Source organism: Marmota marmota, unplaced genomic scaffold (genome assembly GCF_001458135.2).
Source record: "Marmota marmota marmota unplaced genomic scaffold, marMar, whole genome shotgun sequence".
Taxonomy (NCBI): domain Eukaryota; kingdom Metazoa; phylum Chordata; class Mammalia; order Rodentia; family Sciuridae; genus Marmota; species Marmota marmota.
The window spans coordinates 29558208-29572728 of record NW_026000221.1 but is presented as its reverse complement, the minus strand read 5'-3'; the positions used below and the strand labels follow the sequence as shown (position 1 = coordinate 29572728).

General features: G+C 33.6%; 1 protein-coding gene across 4 annotated transcripts in view; it reads left to right on the top strand.

Moving 5' to 3' along the window:
• The window catches only part of Phkb (phosphorylase kinase regulatory subunit beta), a 217393-nt gene that overhangs the window by 176260 nt on the left and 26612 nt on the right, over positions 1–14521 (top strand). For 3 of the 4 annotated variants that reach the window (XM_048792237.1, XM_015488766.2, XM_048792238.1), the window contains 9 exons: positions 2581–2664; positions 3103–3207; positions 4318–4400; positions 4608–4698; positions 8298–8359; positions 8446–8608; positions 9723–9804; positions 11940–11997; positions 14162–14252. In XM_048792237.1, the coding sequence (XP_048648194.1) occupies positions 2581–2664; positions 3103–3207; positions 4318–4400; positions 4608–4698; positions 8298–8359; positions 8446–8608; positions 9723–9804; positions 11940–11997; positions 14162–14252 (819 nt within the window). Of the gene's footprint in view, positions 1–2580; positions 2665–3102; positions 3208–4317; positions 4401–4607; positions 4699–8297; positions 8360–8445; positions 8609–9722; positions 9805–11939; positions 11998–13105; positions 13197–14161; positions 14253–14521 lie in introns of all 4 variants that reach the window. The other variant, XM_015488767.2, reaches the window with a different exon arrangement.

The window sequence follows — 14521 nt, the reverse complement described above, 5'->3', positions numbered from 1 at the left end:
CACTTGTCTAAATGAAATCTAAAATAGTTTAGACATACTTTTATTTTTTAAAATATTTGAAAGAAAAGGGGACTCCATCTTGTGTTCTTGCTATAGTTTCAATGCAGCCATGTAATATAATGCTTATAGAGTATTTTTTTTCCTGGCCTGTTGACTTTGTCTAAAACCAGTGCTATTCTAGAATCAATATTCAGAGCACAGTGGCTCAGGAGGACATTCAGTTGTTCATCCATCAAGTATTCCTGAGTACCAGCTATATGCCAGGCACAGAGCCAACTCAGGGGATGCTATCCTTGAAGAATGTACAATGCCAAAGGAGACAGAGAAACAGCTAACTGTGACATGACAGACTATATAAAGAACCTGGAAACAACATTAATTTTGTATATGATGAAATTGTTATTTGCATCAGTTCAAACCACAATCAGCAGATTGTGCAGATACACTTGCTTTGATTTTTCATTTAAAAAAAAATTTAGGTTAGATTTTGTTTTTTACCTCATCAAATACAAAAATAAATTATAGACAAATTACAGTTTTGAATATTTTTCAGGTAATCTAAATATAAAATCACCAGAATAAAAAAAAATAGAATACTTATATGGTTATTGGGAGGAGAAGTCCATTCTTAGAATGGTACCAGTGCCAGGAAGCCACTCAGAAAACAATTGAAAAATTTAACTAAATATAGCATAAACAACCTAGTACATCAAAGGGGCTTGTGAAACATTCTAGTAGAAAAATATTTATATTTAAATACCACATGCTGAAATGATGTTTGACCTACTATGTAGTCAGTCTCACATTTCATAACAACATTGAAGAAGAGCAAACTGGTAGAATATTCAAAGGGTAATATCCTCAAAATCTCTTATAAATCAAAAAGAATGACAGATATCCAGATGAAAAGAGAACAAGTGAGAAAAATTATAAGAACTTTCAAAAGTAACTTAATATATCAGAAAATGTTCAACCACAAAATATTTCAATATATTAGTTCAAAAGTAATTTGAAATATCATTTTGATCGAAGAGAATGACAAAAAAGGCCTATGTGCTATAAATGCCAATGTAAATTAGCACATTATTTTAGAGGGTAACCAATCAGGCATTGTGTTTCAGAGAGATGGTACATTCTCTTTGATCAAACTAGTTTGGGAAATTATCCTGCATATGTAATTTCCTACTGTCCAGAGATGTTAATTGAATTATTTTTAAAATAACAAAAAATTGATGGGGTGGATGTTAAATGGATTAAGGGTATCTTAGTTGGATTAAATGCTCATCTCTGGCATTGATTAACTCCTAATTCATTCTAACTATTCATTTTTACTTTATATAAATTCTAGAACTTTCTACTCCACTGTGGCACCCTCTTTTATTATATTTCTACAGACTTTTTCTTCTTATTTGTTATATTTCTTTAGTCATTTCAACATTGAAATGTAAAGAAAATGCATAGACTAATTTTAATATGTTGAAATTGGAGCAAAACAATATTAAGTTTAAAAATTAGAAGAAGATTAACATTAAACAGGGACGAAAGGTGGGAGGGAAAGGGAGAGAGAAGGGAAATTGCATGGTAATAGAAGGAGACCCTCAGGGTTATACAGTGGAGGAGGTAGAGAGAGAGGAGGGGAGGGGAGGAGGGAGGTGGGAGGGGGAGGGTGGAGGATGGGAAAGGCAGCGGAGCACAACAGACACTAGGATGGCAATTTGTAAATCAATGGATGTGAAACTGATGTGATTCTGCTATCTGTGTATGGGGTGAGGGGGGGAGTTCATAACCCACTTGAATCAAAGTGTGGAATATGATATGTCAAGAAATTTGTAATGTTTTGAACAACCCACAATAAAAAAAATTAAAAAAAAAAAATAAAAAAAATAAAATGATTCCAGTGGAAAAAAAAAAAAAAAAATTAGAATACTAGACAGATTGTATATTACATGAATGTGTAAGGGGTTAAAAGAGTATTTATATTGGAGTTGGGGTTGTGTCTCAGTGGTAGAGAGCTTGCCTAGTAAGAGTGAGGCACTGGGTTTGATCCTCAGCACCACATAAAAATAAATAAATAAAGGTATTGTGTCCATCTACAACTAAAAAAATATTTTTTAAAAAATAATATTTATATTATCAGAAAAATCAATAAAGATTCCATTTTGGTGGGAAATACTTGGAGGTGGACACCCAGGAGATGTATGATCCTGTTTTATTTTTTCTTTGTTTTTTTTACTAAAAGTAGTCAAATTGTTCTAATGACACAGGAGTAATTTGTCTCTTTGAGTTCTTTTATAAATCAAATAGAGCCATTCAAGTTGAACATTTATGACAACATAACAGCAATGTCAAATTTTAGAATGTTCATTAGTGGATCTGCAAACGTTTTGTTCTTAAGAACTTAGTAACCCAAAATCTAGGTTGACAGCTTTTGCTGGCTTGTAGTCCTTGGAAGAGGTTCCCCTGGTCTCTTTTTCTCAAGAAAGACCATAAATTAGCAGGATAATAGTCAAGGGGAAGAAAATAGGAAAAACAAAAGTGTTGATTCCTGCCTGATTCTACTTCACAAACTGTGTGTTACAGGCTTATTTCCACCTGGGTATCAATGAAAAGTTAGGACTTTCCGGAAGGCCAGATAGGCCTATTGGCTGCCTCGGTACATCAAAGGTACTCACAAATTTTTCTTATAGATGTATTTCAATTATAATGTCACCTCTAAAATGATTTGTGACCTGTTATCCATCCATTGTCATATTGCACTATGTACTTAGGCTAATTATCTGGATTATTGTTTTCTGCAAGTAAATCTTATTTTTCATCATGTCACAGGAGCTTTCTGGGAATCTCACTGCTATATTATTTATAAGCTTTGTAAAATACTTTATTTATAACAATACTTACTCAAACACAGACTTTTCTTAATAAAGGTGGTTTACTTTATTAGCATACTAATTCAATCAGGACATTTAAAAAATAGTATTATGTGGTTTTTATATGATTTATTTGCTTTCAGAATTAAGCATCAATTTAATATCTGAAAGACTTAAGATACTGCACCTTTGCCTTTAGTATGTTTTGTGTTGTTTTTTTTTTTTTTCCTTATAGATTTACCGTATTCTGGGAAAGACTGTGGTTTGTTACCCTATCATCTTTGACCTAAGTGATTTCTACATGTCTCAAGATGTTTTATTGCTGATAGATGACATAAAGGTAACTTTAGACTGCCTTTTGATTGAAATGGGATGACATTGTTTCCACTGATTTTATCACATGTTGTTAAATTGAGTGCTCCTGGGTGTTTATTAACACAGTGTAAAATACGAAAGTAAAGCAATACCATTGGAGAAAGAGTTTAGGTTACTTGCAGCATTAGAATAATAGATGGAGTATGTCTTATATCAAATAGTATGACATTGCTTGTTATACCTTTCTACAAATGGAATGAAAGATAAAGTTTTGTAAAAGCAGATAGAGAACTATTTGAAAACTCTATGATAGTAATAGTTTCATCTCTTTTTGAACAGAAGTTGAATTGGCAGAATAATTATGAAGAATGTCCAGGAAGACCTCAACTAACTCATATCTCTGTAAATTAAAACCTTCTCTACTCCCTTTCCTACTTGTAAAGTAGAGAAGCTTGGAATCATGGTCCAGAGCCTGAAATCTGGAATCAAATTGCATTTGTCAAAATGTTGACTATCACTTATCAGCTGTGTGTTCTTAGGCAAGTTATTTAGCTCTTCTGTACCTCTGCTTCCTTATCTGTAAAACTGAATAATAATAGGGTTGTTCTAAAGATTGAGTTAGTATGTGTAAAGCATCTAGAATAGTGCCTGGCATGGGATGAAGTGTTATATAAATCTTTGATATTATAATGATAATGATAGGTAGGTACATAAATAGTTAAAGAACTCCTTCCACTTTGCTGATGGTTTTAATTGATTCAATTCAGTCTCTTCTACCTGTTGTAATATAAATCTGCAGTAACATGGAGTGAGAATTAATGTTCTGAATGTTAACAGGTGGCTTTGTTTTCTTTCTGGTACCATTCCTAGACTGTATTATTTTTAGGCAAAGAGAGAATAAACGTGTATGAGCAAGGAAGCCTTAAAACATGGGTGATATATATGATTACTTGTAAGAACAAATTTTGAAATCAAAATGATTTCTGTACTTGTAAGTAGTCTGAGTTATTCAAGGTTTAATTGTGAACTGTTTTGATATTTAAGAGTGTTGTTGGCTCTTTGCCTCACATGGTTAAGGATCTTAATTTGCTCAGATACTGTGCCATTACACCATACCTTACTCATATTTTGATAGAATGCACTACAGTTCATTAAGCAATATTGGAAAATGCATGGACGTCCACTTTTCCTTGTTCTTATCCGGGAAGACAATATAAGGTAGGTTGCTGAAAGAAGTAAAATGCGTGTATCTTACAGTCATTAACACAGTAAACCCTTTGGAAGCAGGGCCTCCTTGTATTTTTTTGTATCCCTCTATAATCATGTAGCAGAGTGTTTTGCATATATGAAATACACTTAGTATTTGATTATTGATTTCCCATTATGTTGTTAATATGCTCATTTGTTTGCCTCTTTTATTTCTAGAGGTAGCCGGTTCAACCCCATATTAGATATGCTGGCAGCTTTTAAAAAAGGGATGATTGGAGGAGTCAAAGTTCATGTTGATCGTCTCCAGGTAGTCTCTTGAATTTCAGTGTGTTTCTGTTTTTAGGACAATTAATCTGAAATACAGATATTTCTTAATATATGTTCTATTTAAGGTTTTTGTCCTAAAGTTTCATTATGTATTTATCTTCCTATTCCTGTTGTCACTATCCCAGTTTATCTGATTGATTATACCAGTCAGTTGCTTGAACATTTTCAGTTGTTTCCTAAGCAGAATGTTAAGGTCAGAGAAGTTCATCTTTAACCTCATTTTTGCATTTGAGGAAGCTGGGGTCCAGAAGTACAGAAGTGACCTGCTATGTAATCTTGGGATTGTAGGCACAAGTTAGTTGACTGTTGATTCAGTGCTCTTTTCCTTTTTCTACTACAACATCAACCAGGATTTTGTAGTAGAAATCCTCATTCCATTTGAACATCACAGCATTATTTTCACATCTCATAAATTACATGAACCCTGTTTTGTTCCCTGATAGTCATAGCAGCTTCTCTGTCCACCATTATCTCCTACTAAATACTTTTTGTGCTTCAGCCAATACAAATTAATTACTGTGCACTGAATTTTGTGGAGTTCTGCCCCTCTGCTCATGCTGTTTCTTGTGCTGGGAATATTCTTCCTTTTAAGATCTCTGGATTTTGAAGTCTTAGAAATTTTAAAGGCCAATTCTGCAAAATGACCCAGACTAGAAATGACACTTCTCTGCTTTACCATACTTTTATGACCTTTAATTTAGCTATTTGAATTGTAGTCCATCATGAACTTACATGTCTTATTTTCTACGAAATAATTGTGATAATCCCACAGGGTCTTTCACATAGTAGGTGCTCAATTTTAAGAAAGGAAAATTTACAAGGAGGACCTATGCAGGTGGTGTTATAAATGACGTGTTTATATACCCATTCACTGGTAGTTGCATTTTTTTAAAACATTTTTTTAGATGTTGATGGACCTTTATTTTATTCATTTATTTATATGTGTGCTGAGAATTGAATCTAGTGCCTCATACAGGCTAGGCAAGTAAGTACTCTACCACTGAGTCACAACCCCAGCCCTGGTAGTTGCATTTTGCATACTTAATGATTTTTTCCTAAATTATAATTTTTCACCTTATCTTTTGTTGCTTTGTCTTTTTGTAATGCTTCTGAGAAATTTCTTAGATTTTAATTTTGCAGCTCTTCTATTGAGTTTTACATTTTGCCTATTATGTTTTTAATTTTTCCTTTTCATAGTAGCCTGCTCTTGTTTTATAGATGTCACATTTTGTGTTGTTTTTTAAGGATATGAACTAAAAGTTTTTGAAATTTCCCTCTCCTCTATATTATCCCATTGATACTTTTTTTATTATTTCTTTTTTTGTGGTGCTCAGGATCGAATGAACCCGGGGCTATCTGCATGCTAGGCAGTCACTGTACCACTGAGTCAGATCCCCAGCCCCCTGCATTAACGCTTTCAGGTTTCTTTTTCTCAGTCTTTCATGTTGAAGATATTTTTCATATATCTGGTAATCTTTAGCTATCCATTCATTTGTAAGAATAAAGGAGTAAAAATTTTATAGGAAGCTATGTTTGGGGAGAAAGGATTCAAGGCTTGATGAATGTCCTTATAAATTGGTCTGGTGGCAAAAGCCTCTGTGAGGGAAACCTCTAGGTGCCAATATCTGGAAATCTTTTCTCCAGGGCTCTTCAGTTTCTCCAAAAAACAAACATGTCATGACTAAATGATACACACTTTCCTTCCATGTCCTGAGAACAGGGTAGGAGAAGGGACACAGAGGTCCCACTGGGAGGTATGTAAACTGTCAGCTCATCTATTTTTAATTCTTGTTTTTCCTGCCTTCTACTATACTTTATTTTCTTGATACACAGCTATTAACCAGAGAAAAAGGGCTAGGATTGTAGCTCAGTGGTAAAGTACTTGCCTAGCATATATGAGGCCCTGGGTTTAATTACCAGCACTGAAATAAATAAATAAATAAGAGAAAAATCCTCTTGTTTCCCCAAAATTAGGGTGATACAAAATTCTTAGCTGTTTAGGGAAGGAGGTGGAAATTTCAAATTACAGCCACTTTATAATAATGTCCAAATCCTACTGTTTTTAGCTCCCTCTCCCCTACTTCCAACAGTATCCTGGGCATCCAGGTCCTGAGGCTCTTCTCTGTACTTCTTGTCCTAATGAATTTATACTTCAGTGGGTTTACACCTTAAACATTTTTCTACTATTATTTTAGTAAGATTTAAAGAAAGATATGAGTTAAAGATATCTGATGGTCATATTAAACATAAATCTACTCTTGCTTTTATATGTAAATATCTCTTGCATTCCAGCATCTACATAGATATTTTTTAATTTTTTAAGAAACACATGGACTATACCCAAAAGACCTAAAAACAGCATACTACAAGGACACAGCCACATCAATGTTTATAGCAGCACAATTCACAATAGCTAGACTGTGGAACCAACCTAGATTCCCTTCAATGGATGAATGGATTAAAAAAATGTGGCATGTATACACAATGGAGTATTACTCAGCACTTAAAAAATAACAAGATCATGGCATTTGCAGGGAAATGGATGGCATTAGAGCAGATTATGCTAAGTGACGTTAGCCAATGCCTAAAAAACAAATCCCGAATGTCTTCTCTGATATAAGGGGGGTGACTCAAAATGGGGTAGGGAGGAAGAGCATGAGAAGAAGATTACCTCTAGATAGTGAAGAGACGTGGGAGGAAAAGGGAGGGAGAAGGGGAATTGCACGGAAGATGGAAGGAGACCCTCATCGTTATACAGAATACATGTATGACGAAGTGAGAAAAAAGAAAAAAAAATGTGTGTCCCATTAGATTGGGTAGAGAGAAGTGATGGGAGGGGAGGGGAGGGGAAGGGGGGAAAGGAAGGACAGCAGAATAAAATAGATTTTATTATTGCCATATGTATATACGTGACTGCATGACCAATGTGATTCTGCAACCTGTACACTCAGAAAAATGAGAAATTATACCCCATCTGATTCAAATGGATGATATCTCAAGATCATTGTACTGTCATGTGTAACTAATTAAAACAAATAAAAAAAGAAACACATGGAATTATGCTTTAAAAATTAGACAATTTTGATGAAAATATAAGATTTGAATAAATGATAGGCAAGTAGAAAATAACATCATTCAGACCCTCAAAATATTTCTTCAGTGACTTATATGCAATGTCTGTCTTGCATTTAATTTACCAGGTAAATTAGGAGAGAAGCTCAAACAATAAAGAGCAAAGAGGAAAGACTATGGAAATGGAATTACATTTGGTTCAGATATTGGTGTTATTAGAAGTAGACTTTAAAATAACTATGATTAATATGTTTAAGAAATTAGATAACAAGTTGGAGAATTTTACTAGAGATGCAAAAACTATAAAAAAAGAAATTCTAAATGAAAAATTTAAAGTGCTGATATTGAAAATTCATTGAAACAGTGTGGTACTTGCCTTCTATAACTGATAACACTGTATATATTTAAGTAAACTTCATTTAAAGTAGTTCTTGCTTATAGAAAAGTGTGTGCATAGAACATAATAGTATGGATTGAAGAATATAAGAGTTTCCCGTCATATTCTAGACACTAATATCTGGAGCTGTAGTAGAACAACTTGACTTCCTACGAATCAGTGACACAGAGAAGTAAGTCCCTTTTTGTTATTTAGTTTTTGTTTCTTGTGATTACATTAGAAAGCAGGAATTTAAAGACACTTTCTTTTAATTTCCAGGCTTCCAGAATTTAAGAGTTTTGAGGAATTACAATTTCCCAAACATTCAAAAGTCAAACGACAAAGCAGCACCCCCGATAGCCCTGAACTGAAGCAACAACCAGACGTTACCATTACTGAATGGAAGAACAAATCCACCCATGATATTCTTCAAAAATTGAATGTGAGAAAGATGCAATTCCCTCATGGCCCTAAGTGAGGTTGCTACAGCAGGAATTTTCAGAATCAGGCTCTGTGTCTTTTTGTCCTCTCAGAAGGTAGTAATTAATCTGGAAGTGAATAGCTGGTCTGCACCCAGGGCAAACATGAAAGGTTGTTCTTTTGATACAAAATTGGCGTAGATTATTTTAAATGAGAGTGCAAATGAATAGGACCATCTTGGATATGAAAGTATTGTGAGTCATTAATTTAAGTCAGAGATAGTTGCTTCTGGATCCTCCAGATATTTTTGTCAGTGCCCTTCCTCTTCCTTTCCCATCCCCATCTTAACAATCCTGCCCCAATGTTTAGGTCTGCTGCTTGCTTTAAATCTATCCTGTCACTAAGGAAAATAGTTCTCTGATTGCATCCATTTCAATATTTTAGCAACTTAATATTTTATCTTTCCACATTTTTATTAGGATAGGTAGGGATAGGGTGTAGGACTTATTGAAAGAATCGAAATTCTACTGGTAGAACTGTAAACATTGATATCTTATTTGGAGCATACTAGTGTGAGCATGTAGACAACATGTAAATCTTTCCAGACATCATCAGTTCTTATTATTGATCTATGTTATATAGATCCACTTAAGCATGAATACAACAGTGATAAAACTCATAGCACACTGCCCTAATATATGATCAGCACTCTTAATGTTTCATCCTACTAAGCATCTCTTAACAATAGGTTGATAGCAACCTATTCTCCCATTTATGAATAAGTGAAGTCAAGAAGAGAATGGTTAAATGCCTTGGCCAAATCTCAGAGTATGGCAGAATCAGTATAAATCTCATACACAAATATTTTCTCTACATTGTTTATTTCTTGAAATTTTTTATTATTAAATTCTGCTACATCAGGAAACTCGGTTGTCTACCCTCTGTCTCCAAAGTATCTAATATAAATAGTTGTATTATATCATCTTATGCTTGGTATATCAGTGACAATTTATCTTTCCTGAATTCCATAACAGGGTACGTCCTCTCTGCATCATGTAATTCTGTTATTAGTTGCCCACTGTGGTAACACTTGTATTTATTTCATTCTAGTTTCTCACACTGATTTATATTTTTAGGATTGTAGTTGTCTAGCTAGCCAAACCATCCTGCTGGGTATACTGCTCAAAAGAGAAGGCCCCAACTTCATCACAAAGGAAGGTAAGAGTCCGTGTATTGGAAACATTTTAAATAACAGGACACCTATCAGATATGATAGGTGTTTTGAACACCTATCAGATATGGATAAAAATATCCACTAAAAGTTATTTGGTCCTCCATTAAGCTTTTTTCCCTCCTTTAAAAGGAATATGTGCATTCATACCCTCAGAGTGGAATATACTGTTCAATGTATGAATTCCTAAATGGCTTTCATGCAATGATGCTTGATTGTTTCTCTGATTGAACAGTATTGGAGCCTGGGTTCTGCCTGTGACTGTTAACCTCTGATGATGCCATAGTTATTTATTGATAGTTTTTGTTTCCAGTTTTATTTCCTATAATTTTTTAAGAATATTATTGAATAGTTTATGTCTATAACAATTAGCTCCTTCATGTTCTGCAGCAGCCATTTGGAATGGAACATAGCATATAATAGGATTGCACTCAGAAGATGTGTAAAAAGAATAAATCATTTCTAGGGCTGCAGTTGTGGCTCAGTGGTAATGCGCTTGCCTAGCATGCGTGAGGCACTGGGTTCGATTCTCAGCACCACATACAAATAAATAAAATAAAGGTCCATCAACAACTAAAAAATATATATTAAAAAAAAGAATAAATCATTTCTAATCACATCTACATGCACTCTGCATTAAGGACAAAATCCAGTTATCCTAGTAGTCCACATTCCTATGTTGGGTCATTACTGTAAGGAATCCTTGAGTTCTATATTCTGGTCTGCTTTGCTCATTTTATAGTGTAGAATGATCAGAATATATTTCAAGTACATAATGTCCAGCTACTCAAAAATTTTTGGTTCATCTGGAAATACTCTTTATTCAGAAGTACATGTTGATTTGAGTTAGAATGGAAAATTGGGTTAGTATCCTAAAGAGCAATGTAATTAATAATATTTATGGTTTTAGTAATGAACTAAGCATAATTTTTTATTCAAATGACGTCTATTTAGTTTTTGCATTATGGTAGCTAAAAGATAAACTTCTTGAATATTATTAAGCAAATTTCAAGCAAAATTCTTCATGTTTCTAATTAGTCCTAAAACTATAAGCAAAATCTTAATTGGATTGAGGACAATCAATGACATCTGAACTTTAGCTAAAAAACAAAAAGGTAGGATTTTTAAAAATCAAACTTTTTTTTAGGAACCTAGAATTCAGAGTGATCATTATTGTAGTGCTTTTAAATAAATTTATATAAAATAATTGATAATGAAAATGCTGAGGGAATTCTTTTTAAACCATTTATTGTAAAGTTGGAAATAGTATTCATCTTTTACTTAGAAACTTGAAAGACTCGAAATGTTTTAAATCTGTAAATTTAAAATGATAAATTAAAAATCACAAATATCTACAGAATCTGAAAATAATTTTATCTAATTTGTTACAAAGCTATTAAAATATTAAAAATCTTGTTCTTTACCCTTATTTCCTTTTTGGTGTTGTCACATTGTTTCTTTGCTAATGAAACCTCTCATAAGGTCAGACCACATTTAATTATGGCCAAATAATGAAGCCCAGTGGTGTGTTTTGAGCTCTACTGTATATTGGAAAGATCATAGCCCCATACACTTAACAAGGCCTCAGTTAACTTTCATTAAACAAATAAATAAAGAGTTATTACATTAAGAGTCTATAGTAGGGCTGGAATTGTAGCTCAGTAGTAGAGTGTTTGCCTGACATGCATGAGGCACTGGGTTTGATCCTCAGTATCACATAAAAATAAACAAACAAAATAAAAGTATTGTGTTCATCTTCAACTAAAAACAAAACAAAAAAAGTCTATGGTATTTGTTCAATTTCCTACTTCATTATAGCTTTTTATTTTCTGCAGTAAATTAAAATAGTATTTGCATCTGTTTAAAGCTTAGATTACATATTAATTAAGAAAACAGTAAGAATTCAAGAAATAAAATACCAAAATTGTTTACTCAGACTAAATAGTAACAAGTGCTAGGGACATTTACACTCTACTTGTCAAATAGTTCAGACCATTAATGGGTGGATTATCAACTCTAGAGGAACAAAATGAAAAATTTGAGTCATTTGTTAAAGGGGAATAAATGTTATGTCTTTAATTAAAAGCTTTCTTCATCAAAGACTCTATTATCCAATGTCTAGGTACCGTTTCTGATCACATTGAGAGACTCTATAGAAGAGCTGGCAGCAAAAAGCTTTGGTTTGTATTAGTGTCCCTGTCATTGTGAGTTTTTGTGAGTTTTTTTTTTTTTGTGTGTGTGTGTGTATGTTGTCATATTCAGTAGCTTTAAGATAATGGATCAATCTTAAAGATGGTTATTCACCCTAATTTTTACCTTTAAACTCTGAGGTTATGACACCATGACTATCTACTTTCTAAGGATGTGCCTACATTTCATTGCAGCGTGACTATCCCAATATTTTTCTAAAAAAGAAAATGTCTGAGAATAAAAACCTCCATAGGGATTCAACCTGGAGAGTATTTCCTGGGATGACATCCTAATGACTCTTTCCTACTCTATACCTCCTCTGTCTCAGCAAAGTACTTTAGTTTTTGTTTTTCAAAAACTTATAGAAAGCCACAAAGAGAGACCAATGGCTCATTTACTTACAATTAATTATAAATAAGGTACTTAAAAGACAGTTCTCTTTATCACTTAAGTCGAATAAATCCCAGTGATTATAGTTGCTTCATGAAAAATAACCAATTTGTTCTACAGAGGTAGTCACTTCTTGGGGATTAAAAAAAAAATTAGGTAAATTTAGATAAAGTTGTTTAAATTCACAATGGGAAAGATATGCTTACATTATGACCCTTTGCATTTTGATGCAGTTCTAATCATCTTATTAGCAGAACTTAACAAACATTGAGTTTGTGTGTGTACATTTTTGTCAAATAACTCATTTAATTTTTTATAAGTGTCAAGCCTCATGTTTCTAATCTCTAATATAAAGGGGCTCTACCAAATAACCTATGTATAGAACTTCAACTCTTATTTTTATAGTATATATCATTTCTACTCAGAAGAAATAATGGAGTAATCCTGTGATTAAATCTCAAATTCTCAGTACAGTAAGTCATGCAAGCCAATAAATATTGCTTTTTAGCCAGTAAATTTCAAATATGATCTATATTCTTATTTTTGGCTAAGCAAACCTATTCTTGTTTACGTATTATGCTTGTATTCTAGGTTAAATCATTAACTAGCAAACATTTAGAATGATGAATGTTATGTTTAAAAGAACAAACTCCTGGAAGTTTTATTTATTCTATTTTCCCTTTTATGGCTTTCCACTGACACACCCAGGTTGGCGGTACGCTACGGGGCTGCATTTACCCAGAAATTTTCTTCCTCTATAGCCCCACACATTACTACTTTTCTGGTACATGGGAAACAGGTAACATGCACAGAATCTGGAAGCTCAAGCTGCTTGAAACGTGTGGGCTTATTTGCAGTCTACAGTTTAAACGTGTCTTTTGGTCTTATGGTGTGTGGATGAAAGCTTCTCTAAAAGTAGGAAATGTTTGTTTTACTAACTATCAGTTTTTGACTTAATTTTCTACTACTCCTATTTATGTTGAAATTAAGAAATATAAATGCTTTTTATAGGCCAGTTTCTGCGGATATCCTGAATTTTGTTTAAAAAATTGTAGTTAATTTCAAACCTACATTTTTATTTCCTTTTCTCCATCTGAACATTCCACATGAATTTTTACTTTGAGTGGGAAAATGTCTTATGTATTGCATGTGCTGTACTTTAAAAAAAAAAAATCTGTTCTCCCTATGTTCTAAGACTTTTTCAGGAATGTAAAAATAGCAGTGTGAATTCCTTTCCCCAACATTCTGGCTTTATCAAGAAAAAAAGTGCTGGTATTTCATTGTAGCACTTTCTAAAATTCAGTACTGAGTCCTCTGATCCAGGGATTGGGTTATGAGGTACAAAAAGAAACGAAGTGGTTATAGGAATAGGTCATATGTATCAGTGACAGACTTAATAGTGAATTTGTTAATGCAAAATCAGAATACCCTCTTAATTCTTTCCCATACTCCCTTCCTCCACCCCAATTAAAGGAATACTTAGGCTCCCTGTTCTTTTAAAATTGATAATGATACCGATAATGCCTTTGGTACAGCCTGGTGGCAGAGGTAAGGGTGAAGGATCATCCCTCCCTTATTCTGGATGATCCAATAGTCTGGAATGTTTCAGCTGTTAATTCTAATGTCTTGGGCTCACAGTGTTTCCTCCAAATACTTATGTGAGGACTCAACCATATATATTTTTTAAATCCCTAATCGAGGTCCCATTCATTCATCATTTTTTAGACTTGTGAACATCTGGCCTGCTCTCTTCTTTGCCCCCAGGTCGGTTGTACGTCGTGCAGCAAGTCTATTAAGTAAAGTAGTGGACAGCCTGGCCCCATCCATTACTAATGTTTTAGTTCAGGGCAAACAGGTAAGTATCTGCTTTTCAGACATTCACTCAGTCACAGTTACAAAGGTTTCTGGCACATCTCAGTGTCAAAGGCCTCTCACAAACAGATCAATAGTGCTCAGGCATTCCTTCAAAAGGCTCCTTCTCCAAGCAAAAACACGCACAATCTCAAAAACTCACAGTTGTTTTATGAACCATTCATTTTTCCTGCACACCTTAGAGCTGTAACTTTCAACTTCTATGTTGAGATCAATGCAGACGCCGACATAGAAAATGGAATAGTACTTATT